The sequence below is a fragment of the Sciurus vulgaris genome (assembly GCF_902686455.1).
Source record: "Sciurus vulgaris genome assembly, chromosome: 10".
Taxonomy (NCBI): Eukaryota; Metazoa; Chordata; class Mammalia; order Rodentia; family Sciuridae; genus Sciurus; species Sciurus vulgaris.
In genome coordinates this window covers 3,972,188-3,989,691 of record NC_136470.1, presented here as the reverse complement: position 1 = coordinate 3,989,691, position 17,504 = coordinate 3,972,188, and the positions used below count along the sequence as shown (strand labels likewise).

Below are 17,504 nucleotides of genomic sequence, written 5' to 3'. Positions count from 1 at the left end.
AGCCGAAGGCCTGGGGAGGGTCCTCTGCTCAGTCCAGAACAAGCTCCATGTGCTGCGGGCGGTGGTGCAGCAGGCCCAGGGGCGCAGTAGCAGACACGCTGAGAGGTCAGGAATCACAGGCCTTCGGCTCCACGAGGGCAGCCTGCCCTCTCTGTGGAAGGGACAGCACCTGGGGCCCGTCAACAGAGGGACCCAGCCTGCCCCTTCCTGAGGAAAGTCCAGCAGGCCGGTCCCTCCCCCTGGGGAAGACTATGGTAGGTTCAGGCTCAAGTCCAGAGCGGGCCGAGTGACCCGGAGGCTGAGGTTGCTGCCCACCTGTCCTGCTCTCCTGAGTGGATTTTGGTTTTGGGATGCACTGTTGCTAACAGCAGCTTTGGGTTCCCCAGATGGGGCAGGAGGTACAGATGCCTGACTATGTCCTGAGCACGCGTACAGCTGCCCCCCAGAGGGCACTCCTCGGACAGTCGGTGGACCTGTTCTGGCACGTCATTCTCACCCAGCATCCGCCCTGGGCAGTAGAGTTTACTCACAGTGCTGTCCACTCTGGCTTTGCATGATGACCTGGAGCCACCTACGGTCCAGTGCACGGTGGTGTCACTCCCTAAATGCCCCACACTGCCCGTGTAGCCCTCCCAGGCCGGTGGCCACTCGCCCCTCGACAGCCTCCATCTTCCACCTTCTCCAGAAGTCAGAGTTGGCTTGGCAGCTCTGCAGCCATCACTCGCTGCTGACTTTCCTGGACATCTCTGAAGACCAGACTAGTGACAGCCCCGCCTCCACAGAGGTCGCCTGGGCCAGGGTGATCAGAGGTCACGGCTGGTGCAGAGGCGGAGGACGCCTCTTGGCTGGACGCTCCAGGGAGGGCGATTTTCTGGCTGTGTTTAGGAGCACCCGGGCCCTGCGGGGCCAGCTGTTTTCCGTCCAATGTGGAGGGGCTCCCTCGCAGCCTCTGGTGTCGCCTTGGGCGTCCTTGCTTTGCTGGCTGCTGGCTTCATCTTTCCAGGACCTGCTCCTTGCATTGGATCTGTGTCCAGTCTGCCCTTGTATAAGGGCCGTGGTCGTACTGAAGGGCGTCCACTCTCCTCCAGGTGAGCTCATCTTGTCTGCAGCTGCAGGAACTCCATTTCCAAATACAGGCACATTCCGAGCTACTTACTGGGCTCAGCACATATATGTGAATTTGGGGGGACCCAGTTCAGCCCATGACTGGGCCTGAGCCACAGTTCCATCCTTGATTGCAGAGGCCTCTACAGAGACTTGGGATCCCAAGTGCCAGGGGCAGGCAGCACCCAGGTGGAATGAACGAACAGCCCCCAGGCAGAGCTAAAGAGTGCCAGCGGAGGTGACCCAGATGTTGGCTTTGCCCTCCCGACCATTGCTCATTTCTCCTAGGAGATGACTTGGGGGCCAGGTGTGCTCGGTGACCAGAGGATACAGACCCTCTGCAGGGCTATGTGGACACAACAGGCTGGGGTAGAAGAGTGTGTGCTGCTCCAGACCCAGGTGAGCAGCGCCCCCACCACTGTCCACGTTAACCCTCTGGCAGCCCCACTCCCTCCAGCGTCCTGCTCCTCACAAGCCTCAGGACACAAGCACCAGCGTACTAACATCGTGTGCCGAGATTTATCAACTAGCAGAACATTCTTCAGGCACCGGCTGCTGGACTTAAAGAGGTGAGGTGCTCCTGCCAGCCCGCTGCCTTCCCGCACGCCAAACGCGCTTACTGGGGACGCGCCATGCTATTGTGGAGCTTTGGGTATGCAGCCCTCTATCTGTATCTCTGCCGGCCAGCCGGTGTATCTGTTCTTCGAATTATCCGAGTGGTTGATCTGTGTGAAAGGAAAAGGAGAGTTTTATTTATTCGCTAAGGGCGTCAGCAAACATTTAATCTGTGTCACGGAGCAAAGTCACGCGAACAGAAACAATGCCTAGAACAGGATTTGCTCCAGCACGAGCTGGCTGTTTGGTTTCCTCTTAACATGCCTCTTGATGACGCAGCTCGAGGAATTCTGCGGAGATGGAGATGTCCCGCGGCCTACGCTGCCCGGTAGTCACCCCAAGGACCGCACCACTTGGCCTTCCTTCCAGCGGCGCCTCAGAGCGCTGAACTTACCTTCAGCTAGTCTGACCATCTTATTTTAAATGAGAATGAGAGGGCTGTGCATCCCGGGATGTAAGGTGCATGTCATTGTGATTTCATCCCGTTTCCCCGATCACTAACCCTGCTGGTCTGTTCGCGAGCTTCCGCACACCTTCCTTGAGGAAGCATTTTAGCTCATTTGTCCACTTTCACCTGTCGTGGTCTTTTTATTATCGAGTTGCAAGAGTTCTTACATATTCTGAACACATTCAACCCTTTGTGAGTATTTTCTCCAACTCTGTGGGTTTCTTCTCACTTTCTTTATGGTTTCCTCCGTTTTGAGGAAAAGCATTTACCTTTGTTGTTAGTGGTGACACTGCCATGAGAGCAAGGCCTACCAAGGTCACGAAGATTCGTGCCTGTGTTTCTGTTGAAGTCCTAGCACTGACACTCGGAGTTGGGTTCTGCATGTGAGGTGTGGCGGGGACACATGGAGAGCTGGTTTCATCGACGCAGTGCTGGCCTGGCTGTCCTTGTTAAAACCAGCTGATCTAGTTGTGAGGACCCTCATTTTCTGGAGTCCAAATTCTACTCCACTGACCGCCTGCGTCTCTCTACGCCGGCACCATACCATCTTGATCCGCAGCTTTGCGCTGTGTTTCCACACTGGCACCTGGGGGTGCTGTGCCTCTGTTCTTCTCTCTCAAGACCACTTTGACTCTCTGAGTTCCCAGAATTTTCATATAAATTTGTCCAGTCCTATTTTAAAATGTCAGCTGAAGGAGAGCGTGTTAGATCTTCAGGTCAATTTTGGGAGTTCTAACTTCTAAACAGTATTAAATTTTCTGATCCAGCAACATGGAATATCTTTCCTTTTTCTTAGTTTTTATCAATAGTGATTTATTATTTTAGTATAAAAGTCTTAGGTCCTCTACATTAAATTCATTCCTAAGCACTTTATTATTTTAATGCTATTCTACATAGAATTGTTTTCTGAACTTCATTTTCTGATCGTTCAGTGTAAGTAAATAGAAATATAATTAATTTTTCATTGATCTCATATTCTACAAACTTGCTAAACTTTTCTCTCGGTTTAGTTTTTAGTGCATTCCTTAAGGTTTCTTCTGCATAAAATGAAGTCATTTGTGAATAGAGAGAGTTTTCTTTTCAATGTGGGTGACTTTTTCCCCTTTTTTTGGCAGTGCTGGAATGGAACACAGGCCTCATGTGCACCAGGCAGGCACTAACCATTGAGCCACACCTTCTCTACCTGCCCTTGCTAGAATCCCCACCACAGTGATGGAGAAAGTTTAAGGGAAGTTCCCTTCTCTTCTTAGTTTGCTCAGTGCTTTTATCACTAAGGGGCATTGGATGCGTTCCCGTGTCTATTGCGACAGTTAGGTTTTTTCCTATCAGTGTGGTACGGGACACTGATTGATTTGGGGGTCGTTAAACTAACTTTGTAATCCCGATAAATCTCACTTAGAGAAACATCTGTCCATCTATCTGTCTACCTACCTACATATCTTCTGAAAACTGCCCTTACGATGAATTTATTTATTATTGAGACTTTGGGGATGTCAAAATTAAAGGGAAAAGTGGTTCCTGCCTTTTTCAAGTTATATTCCAGGCACTAAAGGACAAAAACACCCGAATGCAGAGTCCTGCCGGCCAGCTGAGGAGGCCTGGCTGTCATGGGCCTTCAGGCGGAGAAGGAGGCCGGAGGAGAAGCCTGGAGCTCCAGTGAAGGAGCGCGGGAAGTGCTCAGCGAGGGCCGCACATGGAAAGCTCCTGGGGTGGGAAGGGCAAGGACCAGTGCTGTGCCAGACGGGAGGGGCTTAGCTGGGCCGGGACAGCGTCTGAGCCCGGCCTGGTCACTAGAGGCAAGATGGGCAAGGTGGTGTCCTTGTCACCCATGCTGAGCAGGCAGGGCGGGCGTGGAGAGTGTAGGGACCAGAAAAGCCCAGGAAGCAGGGTCCTCGGGGCACACAGCTGGGGAGGTGGAGTCCAGGCCGCTCGGTCGCCGTCACTGCAAAACCGGCTAGCCTCACCTGTTCCTCAGGCTGCGGGTCTCGGCCTCCTCCCTTCTCACAAGACCAAGAGGGTGAACAAAAGCGTCTGTAAATTTCCTTCCGTTTGCCAGTCAGTGCATCAGGCAGAAGGCCGCTGCAGCTCTGAGCTCCCAGGAAGCTGACTTGTGCAGCAGCAGGTAGGACCCACCGAACGGGCTGGTATTAGGGGTCCCCGGGGGTGACTCCCACATGACACTGAGCCAGTCCTCCGCTGGGATTCCCACAGGAGACTTGGGAAGTCAGAGCTCCCGTTCTGCTCTTCCCTTTTCTTTGATAAACGGGGTCCGTAATGGGAGGGGCATGATCTGTCCTGTGGCAAGGTGGGCAGAGAGGGCAGCTGCAGTTTATCAAGGGCTGTTGGTTGGCACCCACCTCGCCTGGCCCCGGTGGTCCCCTCTGCCGCCCAGGAGGTGAGCACCATCACCACCCTGAGCAGGCACAGGGCTGACGGCACCCAGGGAGACAGGGACGGCGCACCGGCTGCACATGGCAGAAGCTGATCTGACAGTCCAATCGGAATCGTCTCTCACAGGGACCTGAGCCTTCCCAACTCCAGCCGAGAACCAGCCGACAGAACGGCAAGGCCTACGGCAGCCTGCTTGCAGACAGGGAGTCCCAGGCAGCCTCTCAGAGCCCCCACACGCACGCTCAAAAGCACTCACCTTTTCTCTCTGAATTCCTGAAGGGAGTTCAAAGCCTTTTGCTGCAAGAAACACCCAGCTTGACCTGAATTTCATGTTCCTGATTTCCTTGCTGCCAAGTGCTTCGATGGCGTCCTTGGCGTCAGCCTTCAGTCTGGGAGCAAAGGGGACAGAGTGAGAAAGCCTCCAGGGGACACCCAAGGGCACAAGGCTGCAGCTGGCTGGGCCATGGAGCGCATCCTGAGCAAGGAGAAGCCACGTCTCTCCCTTGGCACAGGCGGCTGCTCACAGGACCCGCAGGTTGAGTGCGCCAACAGATGACCGTATCCAGAGCCCTCACAGACTTCAGTTCTGAGGTCTTATTCTCGATTCTGAAAGGACCTTGTGTCTGGGGATTCAGCCACGTCCTCAAACCCGGCCGACACCACTTCCAGTCCTGGCTGCTACTTTGCTTTCTGACTACAAAATGGGGTGGACAGCAGCTGCTGAAGGAGGTAGCGGAGTCAAAAGTGCCGCTTTAGAAAAGGGGGAAAATAACAAACTTAAAACAATACCACCGGTGTGGAATGCTGTGGTTCGGAGTAAGTGACTGAAGGAGGGAAAAGTTTGGATTTCCCTAAGTGAGTCGTTTTTGATGCATTTTTCAAGCATCATCCAAGGAACTTCAGTGTGACAGAAGGTCCCTGAGAAACGAATCTGAGGTCCGACTCGTTTGGAAAAGTCCTTCCAGGTCTAGGAATTCCCCATAAGGCCGGCTGCATGCCGGCCTGGCAGATCGCACTCAGGAGCACGGAGCTAAAGCAGCTGCTCGGGGGACTGCACGTGTGCGCCTGCATGTGTGTGTGTCCCTTTACCCTCTGCAGCTCCTCGTGCAGGGACGCGTCTTCCTGGAAGTCCGTCTGGCTGGAACACTCACACCTCCCTGTCCTCGCTGTGCCTGTGGCTGAGTGCCCCCGGCAGGGCCCAGGCCCAGCAGGCGGGTGCTTGGGCTCACGGTCAGAGTCCTTCCAGAGACACTGCTCTGCATATGCACTGCCACCCATTCCCGAAGGACCACTCTGCTCCACTTTCCGTTCCCCCAGAGGGCAGGACGGCACCGGCCTTCCGCCCCGCTGGGTGCTGCCCACGCCGACTCCCAACACACTCACCTGGTGCTTCCATCGTCGTGGGTCACCATGAACAGCAGGGATCTCGCGGGAGCGCTCTGAATGAACCTTGCCATTGGCCCGGAGTTATCTGTAGGGTCAACGCAGGGCAGTCTGAGGGTCTTCTCCGCTAGCAGAGGCTCCTGTCCCGGCCAGGGCCTCCTCCTGGCCTGCAGCCTACAGGTCCACTCTGCCCCTGCTTCCTAGCACTGGTCTCACACATGCGATGGGTGCTACCTGGGGCCCACTGAGGAGAGGGACAAGACACAGGCGCCTCCTGGAGAGCGTTCTGGGTACAGTGCAGGAAGAGCTCTTCCACGCTGAAAGATGAGGCCGGCAGCCACCCAAAGGCAGGCCCTAGAGATCCCGGAGCCAATCTTGCAACTGGCATGGTTCCTGCAGCACGGGCCAGGGGCCTCTGCAGCCATAGCCTAGGCCAGACTCAGGTGGCACCCACAGCAGGGCAGCCATGCCCACCGGGGAGCCCACACAGGAGAAATGCAGAAAGCATTTCAAAGCAGCCCTCTTCCTTTCTGAATATATGCCCAGCTTCTCTTTAGCATCTAGGCTGTTTAAACTTCATTTTAACAGGAAATATTTTCTTACCACCTTCATACATATCAAAATACTGTGTTGCTATCGGCTTCCCAGTTATATCTGCAAATAAAAGAAATGATGTTTAAAAAAAATCATGGGACCAAGGGTGCGTTGGTGGCCCTGGCCCCACTTCACAGGATGTTTCTTCTCTGTGTGTCTGATGGGATGGCCCAGCCCAGAGGGGCTGCTTCCCCAAGAGTGTCCCCGAGCACAGGGACAGCAGGACAGAGGCAGGCACTGCTCTGGAGCTGCTTCCAGCCTGCGTCCAGTCACCGCTGACCTTGACACTCCACTTCCTCCTGCTTCTTCCCCAGGAACAACGGAGACCCCTGGCCCCTCCCACGGCGTGCCTCTGCCTTCCCTGGGTTACGGACAGGGAGAACTGTCTCTCACCCTGCAGCTCGGCTGTTGCCGGCCCATGTGGGCTGTGCCCCCCGCCCCTGGGGACTACAGGGAACCTCTTGCTGACCCTGCTGCAGTTCTTAGTGCCAGGGCTCCCAGTGGCAGCAGGACCTATGAGCAAGGCCCAGCTCTGCTTTCCGTGGACTTTCAGTGGCCGTTTATCACACCACAGCGGGAACCGGCCAGGGTGTAACTGGCCAGGGGTGAGGCGGACAAGAGATGCAACCCTGGGTCACCAGCTGGTGCATCTTTGGGTTTCCAGCATGCCCTCCACCTGCTCCTTGTTTTTTGTGAAATCCTTTTGTGTTTGGTCTTCAGTTATCGCTTGTCGTCATTGGAGCCACAATTCGTAACATGGGGCTTATAAAAATAATTAAATATATAATTTTAAAATGCATTAAGATACAGACCTAAACTAGATCATGTGCAAAAATCTTGAAACCTCAAAGTCTCAATCCCACCTCAACATTTTTAGGGATGTTTTAAGGAAAGTATTGAACAACTTACAGTCAACAATGGCAATGTTTATTCCCCTTGCGACACGCCCAGTCTTTTCTCCTATGAGCCTGAAATGCAAATAAGCATGAGTGGAGATTCTTCTCCTGCCCAGAAATGAGCACCCCAGCCCTGCTCGCAGACCTGGGCAGCACAGCCCACCGCATGACTTCCCACCACTTCCTGGCAGACGCCACCGCCCTGGTGCAGCTCCCTGGAGTCACCCACACTGGCTCCACCACATTCGACCGGGTTTCAGTCCCCACGGCACCTGGAAACCGCATTTAATCTTATAGTTTAGGCAAAGGATAGAGGAAAAAGCCATATCTGTTTAGCTCAGGCTCTTCACGAAGGTGTTTTCACCAAGTCCTGAACCAGCTCATGAGCGTCGTTTGCCTCCTGGAGATGCGAGGTAGTTGGAGGTGAGTCTGCGCAGAGACCCAGACCTGGCTTCCCAGCTGTTCCACGCCTGCTCCCTGGAAAGCACTGACAGAAGCTTTGCCTGGCTCCAGGTGATCCTTTCACCCAACCTCAAGGCCCAGCTAGCTCCTTAAATAAACACTTCCGTCCTATCCCTTAGATTTTACTTTTAAACTGGAGAATGTGAAATGTCAGTTTCGCGCTGACTGTATCCTAACATCAGGTCACAGGAGTTGTGTGTGCATGTGTGTGTGCACACACGTGTGCATGGGCCCTTTGCCAAGGTCTCGAATCAATGATATGGTGCGTCATGATAGGGTGGCAGTCTCCCTTCTTCCCCAGGCTGTGGGAGGGTGAATGTGTGCTTCATCACGCTGCCCCTGAGAGTTTACCTAAGCTTTCCCAAAAGCCTCCTAGACCTGGGGCTCTTGACAGTCTTAGAATTTGAAGTTTCCAAAAATGAGAACTTGGGTGATCTGAAACTGCCATCCTTGGAGAAGAGCAGAAAAGAGGGGATCATTTTTAGAGGAATAATAGGGCCTTAATAAGGAAGCAAATAACTTCCCAGGCCAAGGGCTCACAGGAGACTCTATTCATGGTGGTGAGTCCAGCATTTGAGGCTACTTTTATCCCAGGAGCACTTGCTGATTCCAGAAAAGGTACCAGCAGAGGTGAGCAGTGCCCTGAGGTCGGGGGTGGGGGCAGATGCTGGAAGCCAGAGAGAGGGCCAGGTCAGATCCCCACCTCTCACGTCAGTTTGCTCACAAGGGTGGAGTCCTGAGTGTGAGGACAACCAGAAATTAAGTCAGCATTTGCTGGACTTTAGCCCAGACTTAATTCCACTAAGTAGCCTGGAAAGTCTCAATGGTTAAAATCTACTTAGATCATCCTGTTCTGCTGTTTGTTCCAGGTCTCTCAGAGCAGCGAAGAAAATTCCTCAGAAGCAAAAGAAACTTTTATCCGGCTTTCGTTTGGATGTAGTTTGAGTGTAGGCCCCCAAGAATTCGCAGGTTGGAAGCCTCAGCGTGGTGATGTTGGGAGCTGGGACCTTTAAGAGGTGGGGCTTATGCAGGGTAGCTAGGTCACGGGGCCTCAGAGGGATCAGTGCTGTTCTCACAGGATTAATTAGATCTCTGGAGAGTAGAGCAGGTCTAACCCCCGAATCCCTCTGTCTTCCCGTCTCTCCATGAGATCTCTTCTGCATGAATTTCGACCACTGTGAAGCCATCACATGAGGCCCTCACCAGAGCTAAGCATATCCTGGTGCCATGCCTTTGAGTCTAAGAACTATGAGCCAAATAAGCTTCTTTTCTTTATAAATTGTCAAGCCTCAGATACTTTATTACAGGAATGAAAAACTGATTGATACATATCTTTTGCCTCTATTTTAAAAAAATAACTCCAATGTACCATCTGGCACACTGTCAAACATAATCTGGCACATGAGCAAAGAATCCAACATAACAAGTACCAATGGAACCAGCAGGAAACAGTACATAATAGGGGTGACTCACAGGGGTTTCAAGTAGTAGAGTTATCCAACATAGACTTCAAAATAACTATACTTAATATATTCAAGAAAATGATGAACAAAATTGCAAAATTCAGAACTGGACATTTAAAAAACTGACATGCTGATTTGAAAAAAAAAATGAAGTTCTAAAAGAAAATAATATAATAAGCTAAAAAATTAATGGTCAACGAATGGGTTTAACAGCAGATTAGACACAATAGAAGAGAACGCTAGTGAAACGGAAAACAGTTCTGTCCACAATAAAAGAGAGATAAAAATATGAAACAGAACAATGCAGTTTAGAGATTAGAGTATTAAGGTCTAAAATGTGCTTCATTAAGAGTCTCAAAAGAAAAAGTGAAGGAGACAAGAAGCTACACTGGCAGAAAAGTTGCCAGATGCAATGAAGAACTTCAATACATACGTGTTTAAGGAGCTCAAAGAAGTCCAAATAAGATAAAACTACAGCAGACACATCAGGGTACAAATGCTGGAAACCAAATATAAGTAAAAAAAAAAAAAAAAATCTTAAAAGACAATCAGGATCAGAAAAGGGAAAGGAAGTTACTTTCACATTTGCAGCAATTAGATTGTTGGCTGACTTCTCAAAAGAAATTGTGAAGTTAGAAGACCATGGAATAACACCTCAAATGTGTTGGAAGAAAACCATGACCAACACATCCTGCCAAGATATTTTTCAGGAATGAAGATGAAAGACAGATATTTCAAAGAAACATGAAATGCAAGAATTCACCATCAGCATCCAGACAGCAGAAGTGGCTCTGTATTTTGCTGTGACAAACCTTAGCCATAAGTATAACCTGTTTTTGACTCCTAGGAATCCTTCTAGATAATCACTGGTTGTGAGACCCTCCACCATCCCGAACCCCAAAGTCAACACTCCACAGAAATGCACACATTGAGCACCAAGAAACATATATAGCACTCATCAAAAATAACTGGGAATGATTCAAATGTCACTCAACAGTAGCATGGAAAATAACAATGTAACATTACACAGCAATGCAGATCCACAGAAAGAGCTATGCCCAACATCAAAGACAAATCTCACAAATACCATTTTGAGCTAAAAAAAACCAGACATGAAAGAACATATAATTTATGATTCCATTTATATAAAATTCAAATACACAAAATTAAATAACAATGTTTGCTTAGTTAGAAAAACCATCAAGAAAAGCAAGGCCATGATACCACAGAGGAAGATGGAGTGCCTTACCAGTGGGTGTAGGGAAGGGGGCTGCACTTGGGAAGAGGTACACAGAGGGACTGTGGAGTCCTAGTGATAGTCCACTGCTTAACCTGAGGGTGGTTACACAAGTGTCTGCTTTATAATAATCACTTATAAAATAGCACATGCACAGGTTAGTCATGGCAGCATTATTAGCAGTACCAAAAGGTCGGACACATTAGAACTGCCTGTCAGTGCAAAACCAGTTGAATAAGTATGATACATCCCTATGGAATACTATGCACCAATACAATAGGTGAGGAAAATCTCTGTACTGATAAGGAGTGATTTCCACTATACTGTTAAGTAAAAAAAGCAAAGTGCAAAACTGTGTGTGGAGTTTACTACCTTTTATGTAAGAAAGAACGTGTGTGTATTTGTGCATATATACACATATTCATATAGGCATGCATAGATAAGCTTATTAAAGTCATATATTGATACATGCTGATTATGTATAGAGAGAGCTTGTTTTACCATAAAAGCAAATGCTGGAGGGATAAATCAGAAACAAATGAAAAAACAATGGAGATGAGTACACGAGAAAATTGGAGGGTGTAGGGAAGATTTTTCTGAATATATGTTTTTTGATATGTTAATTTCTGAACCATTACAACTATGGGAAAAGTAACTCTTTCATATGACTTTAATCAAAACACTGTACACTGTAACGTACTCTTTTTAAATAAAAAATAACTGACAAAACTTACACATCACTCAGTAGTTGCACTGTTAGTTCTATCGATATCAGTTTGAAAGCAAGTGTTAAATGGTAGTAGGGATGAAGGTTCTCAGTAAAAGGGAAAGAGTTAAAATGTAAAATCAAAGCTTCTAGTGGAGAAAAAAATCCCGCAATGTTAAACTTTAGCTGGAAATACCAGTGCAAAAAAAGGCGTTTCTTGTGTCTGTTCACTAAAAGTGCTCAGAAGTGGTTCCACCCCAGTGGCTTTGAGCATGCCAAGTGTGTATCGTGGCTTCTAGATCCCACACCCATGAAGGGAACTGTGTCTTCTGAGAAATGGCTTTTAAGAGAGACTTAAGAGCAGGGCTGTGCTCCAATGCAAAGAAGCTCTCAAAAGTAAAGAACAGGTAACTGGAGTAGCCCTGTTTGCTAAACAAACTGAATTTGCAGTTAAAAATCCCACCAAGAAAAGTACAGATGGTCTCCCTGGAGAAGAAGCACCAACTGCACAAACTCTCGCAATGTGGAAGAGGAGGGATATTCACCTGCTCCACCTCTGGGAGGTGCCGACGACAGAGAGAAGTGCACCTGCTTCAACCCGCGAGGGCAGGGACCACAGAACACAAGCCACACGCTCAGTCAGCCGAATTCCGTGTTCCCACGACTTTGGACTTTGCCAGGTGCTCAAGTAAAGTATGAACTATAAATGACAGCTTGTTCTAAAGGCTGCCAAACAAAACTGAAGCCGTTCCGCACAGGACACACACCACGAGGGAGAATCAGCATCCTTCCCTGGCAGACACAGCCAGCAGGGCATGTCTTTCCACCCAGGTGCACTGGGCTGGGGTCAGGGGCATGAGATTCTCCTCTTGGGCAGCCCTGCTGCTCGGCCAGCCTCAGAGGGACCCAGTTGACAGACACTGTGCTTTCTTTCTGAACACTGCTACTTACAGCTCATCGTCAAAGCAGATCTTGGCGTACTTGTTCCGACCGCCACCGCTGAGCAACCGGTAGGCATAGCTATTAGGGGGGCATGCAGTCCAGTGGTCACATTTTTGCCTTCTGGGGGCAGGGGCTGTAATAAACAAGAACATCAAGACATCACTGTTACTTAACGGATGCACCTGCTCCGTGACCAGGAGGGCCAGCAGCTCCGTTCCAGCCCTTGGACCAGCAATCCCAGGGGAGGGGAAACCTGAGGGGAAGGTGTCCACCTTCACTGGGATCACTGCAATCTGAAGATGCACGGTTAGCACAATCTGCTTTTTGTCGTAGGAACACTTCACATGGAGAGATTCTGAACAGGTACAGCAATTTCAGAGTGTCAGAACCACTGCCCGAGGCTGCTCATCACAATGACCCTCTGTGTGCTGCGTGTTTGCCTCACAGCAAGAGAAAGACCTCAGGTGCCCTCAGAAGCTCCTGTTCATGCAGGAAAGTTCAGAGGCAAGAGGACTGGACAGCAGAGCTGCGGCCTAGGTGATGGTAGGCAGCTGGGTGCGGCTGGAGGAGGCGGGCACGGGCTGCCCTGGAAGGCTGCTCTTTCTGCAGCCCCCGCTCTCTCCCTCTGCTTCCCGGCTGCCGTGAGGGGCTGCCTTCCTCCGCTGGGCTCTCCCCCATGACGTACTGCCTTATCTTTGGCCCAGAGCAATGGATTCGGCTGTCTACAGACTGGAACCTCTGAAACTGGGAGCCAAAATAAACTTTTTCTCCTCTAAGTGGTTCTTGACAGGTAGTGTGGTTGCAAAAGCTGACTAATACTCAGGAGTCTAAGGGTGCTGGTGAACAAAGACAGACACCCTTGGAGATCTGCACAGCGTCTGCCTTTACACAGTGTTCAACACACACACACACACACCATGCACACACGTACACACCAACGCCATACAACATACCACATACAACACATTTGCACATCACACACCGCATACCACACAAACATCATACCACACAACATAACAAAAGGAACTACAACACAAATACCACACAGCATACCACACACCCACACCCTAATCACACATATGCACTGTACATACACAAACATACATGCAAACACATTCCATACAAATACCACAAAGCATGCCATTATATACATGTACACACATACACACACACACACACATACACACGCCCCTGCGCACTGAGCTTCTCTGCCCAGGATGCGAATTCGGCAGAGTGGTCAGGCCCTGGAGATATCCACTGCAACGCCCTCATTTCACAGGGACCAGCAATTCGAGGGCTCAGAGGCCCGTCTGAGGCTGGGGTGGGAGGCGCAGGCCTGGAGTCCCCGAGCCTCAACCCGCCATCTCACCGGTGCATCCTCCATGCATGATCACTGCACAGGACTCCTGCTCAGGTCACAGGAGAGAACCACCGGACTGCGGTTCTCAAACTTAAGTCCAAGGTGCCCAGAGGAGAACTCAGGAAGCACCCTTCACCCTTCAGGTCGACCTGGACTTAGCCTCTTACCTGCAGAGCACTGGGCTTCCCTGACTCATTGCACAGGAACCAAAGAACAGTCAACAAGGGGATGAGGTACACACAAGACAGCCTGAGTAGGGAATCCAGGGGTATCACACAGCACACCACCCAACCACACAGACGACAGCAACACAGGAAGAGGGAGGGAGAACAAGACAGAACCAGCAACAGTACAACTGGAAGTCCTCGCCTATCAAAGTCATCTTAAATGTAAACAGGTTAGATTTTCCAGTTAAAAGACATAGAATAACTGTATCTTTTAAAAAGACCCAACTATATGCTCCTGATAAGAGACCCACTTCACCCTTAGGGTCACACAGACTGGAAGTGAGCAGATGGAGAAAGACGCTCCGTCCTGATGGAACCAGAGGAGAGCAGGGCTGGTGAACGGGTAAAGTAGGCTTTGGATCTAACTGCAAAAAGAAGTGGGGTTGGCATTAGGGAAAGCAGTACAGAGATTCCTCAGAAAACTTTGACCCAGTTATCTCACTCCTCAGAAAAAGGAGAGATTACACTCCATTTATGTATGATCTATCAAAATGTATAAATGCATTCTACTGTCATGTTTAACTAATTAGAACAAGTACAAAAATTTAAAGAAGATATGGGGTTGGGATGGGGGCTGTGGCTCAGGGATAGAGCATTGACCACCAGGCCCAAGGCCCTGGGTTCTATCCCCAGCACTACAAAGAGGAGGGAGCTCACCAGATAATGATAGAGAAGTCAATTCACCAAGAAGATGTGATGAATATATATATACATTCTCATCTAACACTGGGACGCCTAAATATAGAAAGCAAGGGACTGAAAGGGAGAGAAGGACTGAGAATAAATAATAATAGGGACTTCGAGACTCCACTTTCAATAATGAACAGGTCATCCAGAAGAAAATTAATAAGAAAACACTGGACATTGTCTTAGTCCTTAGGTTGCTATGAAATCACTTTAAGCTGGGTATTTATAAACAATATACTTTTACTTCTTATAGCCTAAACTCTGGGTGGATAGAGGCCAAGGCACCAGCATATGGAGTGTCTGGTGGGGCGCACCTCGCGAGGGAAACACACTCCCTTCCAACTGTTTCTATGAGCCCTGGTTCATTCATGAGGGTGCGGATGCCCTGATGGATCACTTACCTCTTAGTACTATCACACCAGCACTTCAGTTTCAGCCTGTGAATTCTGGTGGACACAAACCCACAGACCATCACAGGCCCAACCTGCACCTTAGACCAAATGGACCCAACAGACAGATGGAGCGCCCCATCCAACGGCAGCAGAGAGCACATTCTTCTCAAGCACACACGGAACATTCTCCAGTGCAGAGCTAAGAACAAGACAAGGCCTGCCATGTCCAAGAAGATCAAATCCACATCCAGTGTGCTTCCTGACCACAATAGTGTGAAGTGAGAAATGAAGAGAAAATTGACAAGAATGTCCAAATTAGACAACATGCTCCTGAACAAGAAACAGGCCAAAGAAGAAATAAAAAGAGAAACCCAAACGTATCTTGTGACAAAGGGGAATACAACAGAACATGTAGTAAAAGCAGTTCTCAGAGAGAAGCTGAAATAAATGCCTACATCACAATAAGCAGAAAGGTTTCACACACCACCTAATCTTACACCACAAGGAACTAGAAAGAGAGGCGCAAACTAACCCTAAAGTCAAGAGAAGGAAGGAAATTAAAGAGATGAGAGGAGAAATAATGAAACAGAGAGCAAAAAAATAATGGAAAAGGTCAATGAAACAAAGAGTTGTTTTTCTAAAAGGAAGACAAACTTGGCAAACCCTTGGCGAGATTAAGAACAGAAGAGAGAAGACTCAACTCAAACTGGAAATGAAAGAGGAGACATTACGGCTGACACCACAGAAGGAGAAAAGGTCACAAATGGTGAACAATCATACACCAACGACTGGACCACCCAGAACTCGATAGATTCCTAGAAGTCTACAAGCTACCAAGACTGAACCATGAAGAAACGGGAAATCTAAACAGATCAAAAACAAGTAAGGGGCCAGAATCAATGAAAATAGCAGAGTCAAACCCCATCCGCAGAAGTCCAGATGAGAGGCTTCACTGCTGAACTCTACCAAACATCTGAGGAAGAACTAACGCCAGTCCCTCCGCACTCACAAACATGAAAAGGAAGAAATACTTCTAAACTCGCTTTACAAAGCCAACATTACCCTGATACCAAAACCAGGCGAAGGTACCAGGAGGAAACAAAATCACTGACCAACGCCTCTAATGAACATAGGCGTGAAGTCCTCGAGAAAACATTCTCTTGGATGGGACCCAAACCACAGGCAAGAGGAACAAAACCAGACAAACAGGTTTGTACTAAGCTAAAAAACTTCTACACAGTCACGGAAATAATCAAAGGAGTGAAGAGGGGCTGCGGAGCGAGAGGAGCTATTTCCAAACCATGCGTGTGGTGAGGGTTCACGCCCAGAAATGCAAGGAACTCGAGCAACTCAGTAAGAAGCAGAGTTAAAACCCGTCTTTAAGAAGGGCAAATAGACATTATTCTAAATAAGATGTACAAATGGCCAAGAGGCCTGGTTATGCTTGCTATCACGCGTAACCAGGGCAATGCTAACTAAAACCACTATCACAGAGGCTGCTGTGGAAGAGCTTAATAATAGCACGTGGCCGCCAGCACACTGTTGATGAGGATACGAAGCAGAGCAGCCACTGTGGAAAACAGTATGGAAGATCCTCAAAAATTAAAATAGCTTCCACACAATCCAAAGCCCTACCACTGGGCATTTCCAAAGGAAACAAGATCAGTATGTGGGAGAGACATCTGCGCTCCTGTGTTCACTGCAGCATTGTTCACGATATCCAAGATGCAAAATCAACCTCCATGCCCATCAATGGGTGAATGGATGAGGTCTCTGTGCACAGTGGAATACTATTCAGTCTTTAAAAGGAAGCTAATTCTATAATTTTTGACAACATGGATGAAAATGGTAGACATTATGCTAAGTGAAATGAGCTAGGCCCAGAAAGACAAGTAGCACATAGTCTCATTCATGTGTTGCTATGGTTTGGATATCAGATGTCCCCTGGAAACCTCGTGTAGCAATGCAGGAATGTTCTAAGGTGAAAGGATTGGATTAGGAAGGCTGTAACCTGGTCCATGGGTTAATAACTTGAATGGGCCACTGGGTGCTAACTGTAAGCTGGCTGGATGTTGCTGGAGGAAGGTGGTCCCTGGAAGCATGCCCCTGGGGATTATAACTTGTCCCTGGCTCCTTGCTCTCTTCTCCCTCTCTCTGCTTCCCAGCTTCCTGAGCTGAGCAGCTTTCCTCTGCTATGTTCTTTCTCCATGATGTTCTGTCTCACCTCAGGCCAGAGCAATGGAGTTGACCAACCATGCACTAAACCTCTGAAAACATAAGCCCCAACTTTCCTCCTCTAGTTGTTCTTGTCAGGTCTTTTGGTCACAGTGATGAAAAGCGGAGTAACACACATGGAATCCAAAAGGTCAGACTCAAAGAAGCAAGAAATAGAAGGGCGGTCACCAGAGGCTGGATGGGAAATGGAGAGGGGGAGGGAGACGTTGGCCAGAGGACATGAGATTCTAATTAGACAGAAGACCTGCACTCATGCATCAAGAGACCCATTGCACATCAACCTATCGTACACTTTGAAATTGCCTCAAGAGCAGATGTGAAGAGTCTCATCACACGAAAACAAGGGTGTGGTTGAGGCATGT

At 49.1% G+C, this 17,504-nt stretch overlaps 1 protein-coding gene across 3 annotated transcripts in view; it reads right to left on the bottom strand.

Moving 5' to 3' along the window:
• Positions 1–1,609: 1,609 nt before the first annotated feature.
• Positions 1,610–17,504, bottom strand: part of LOC306638083 (protein FAM3B-like) — a gene marked incomplete at its 5' end in the record, with an annotated part of 42,385 nt that continues 26,490 nt past the window's right edge. For all 3 annotated transcript variants that reach the window (XM_079101177.1, XM_079101179.1, XM_079101178.1), the window contains 6 exons: positions 1,610–1,829; positions 4,815–4,947; positions 5,942–6,029; positions 6,545–6,595; positions 7,445–7,503; positions 12,251–12,374. In XM_079101177.1, coding sequence (XP_078957303.1) covers positions 1,740–1,829; positions 4,815–4,947; positions 5,942–6,029; positions 6,545–6,595; positions 7,445–7,503; positions 12,251–12,374 — 545 coding nt within the window. In that variant the 3' untranslated portion in view covers positions 1,610–1,739. The remainder of the gene's footprint in view (positions 1,830–4,814; positions 4,948–5,941; positions 6,030–6,544; positions 6,596–7,444; positions 7,504–12,250; positions 12,375–17,504) is intronic.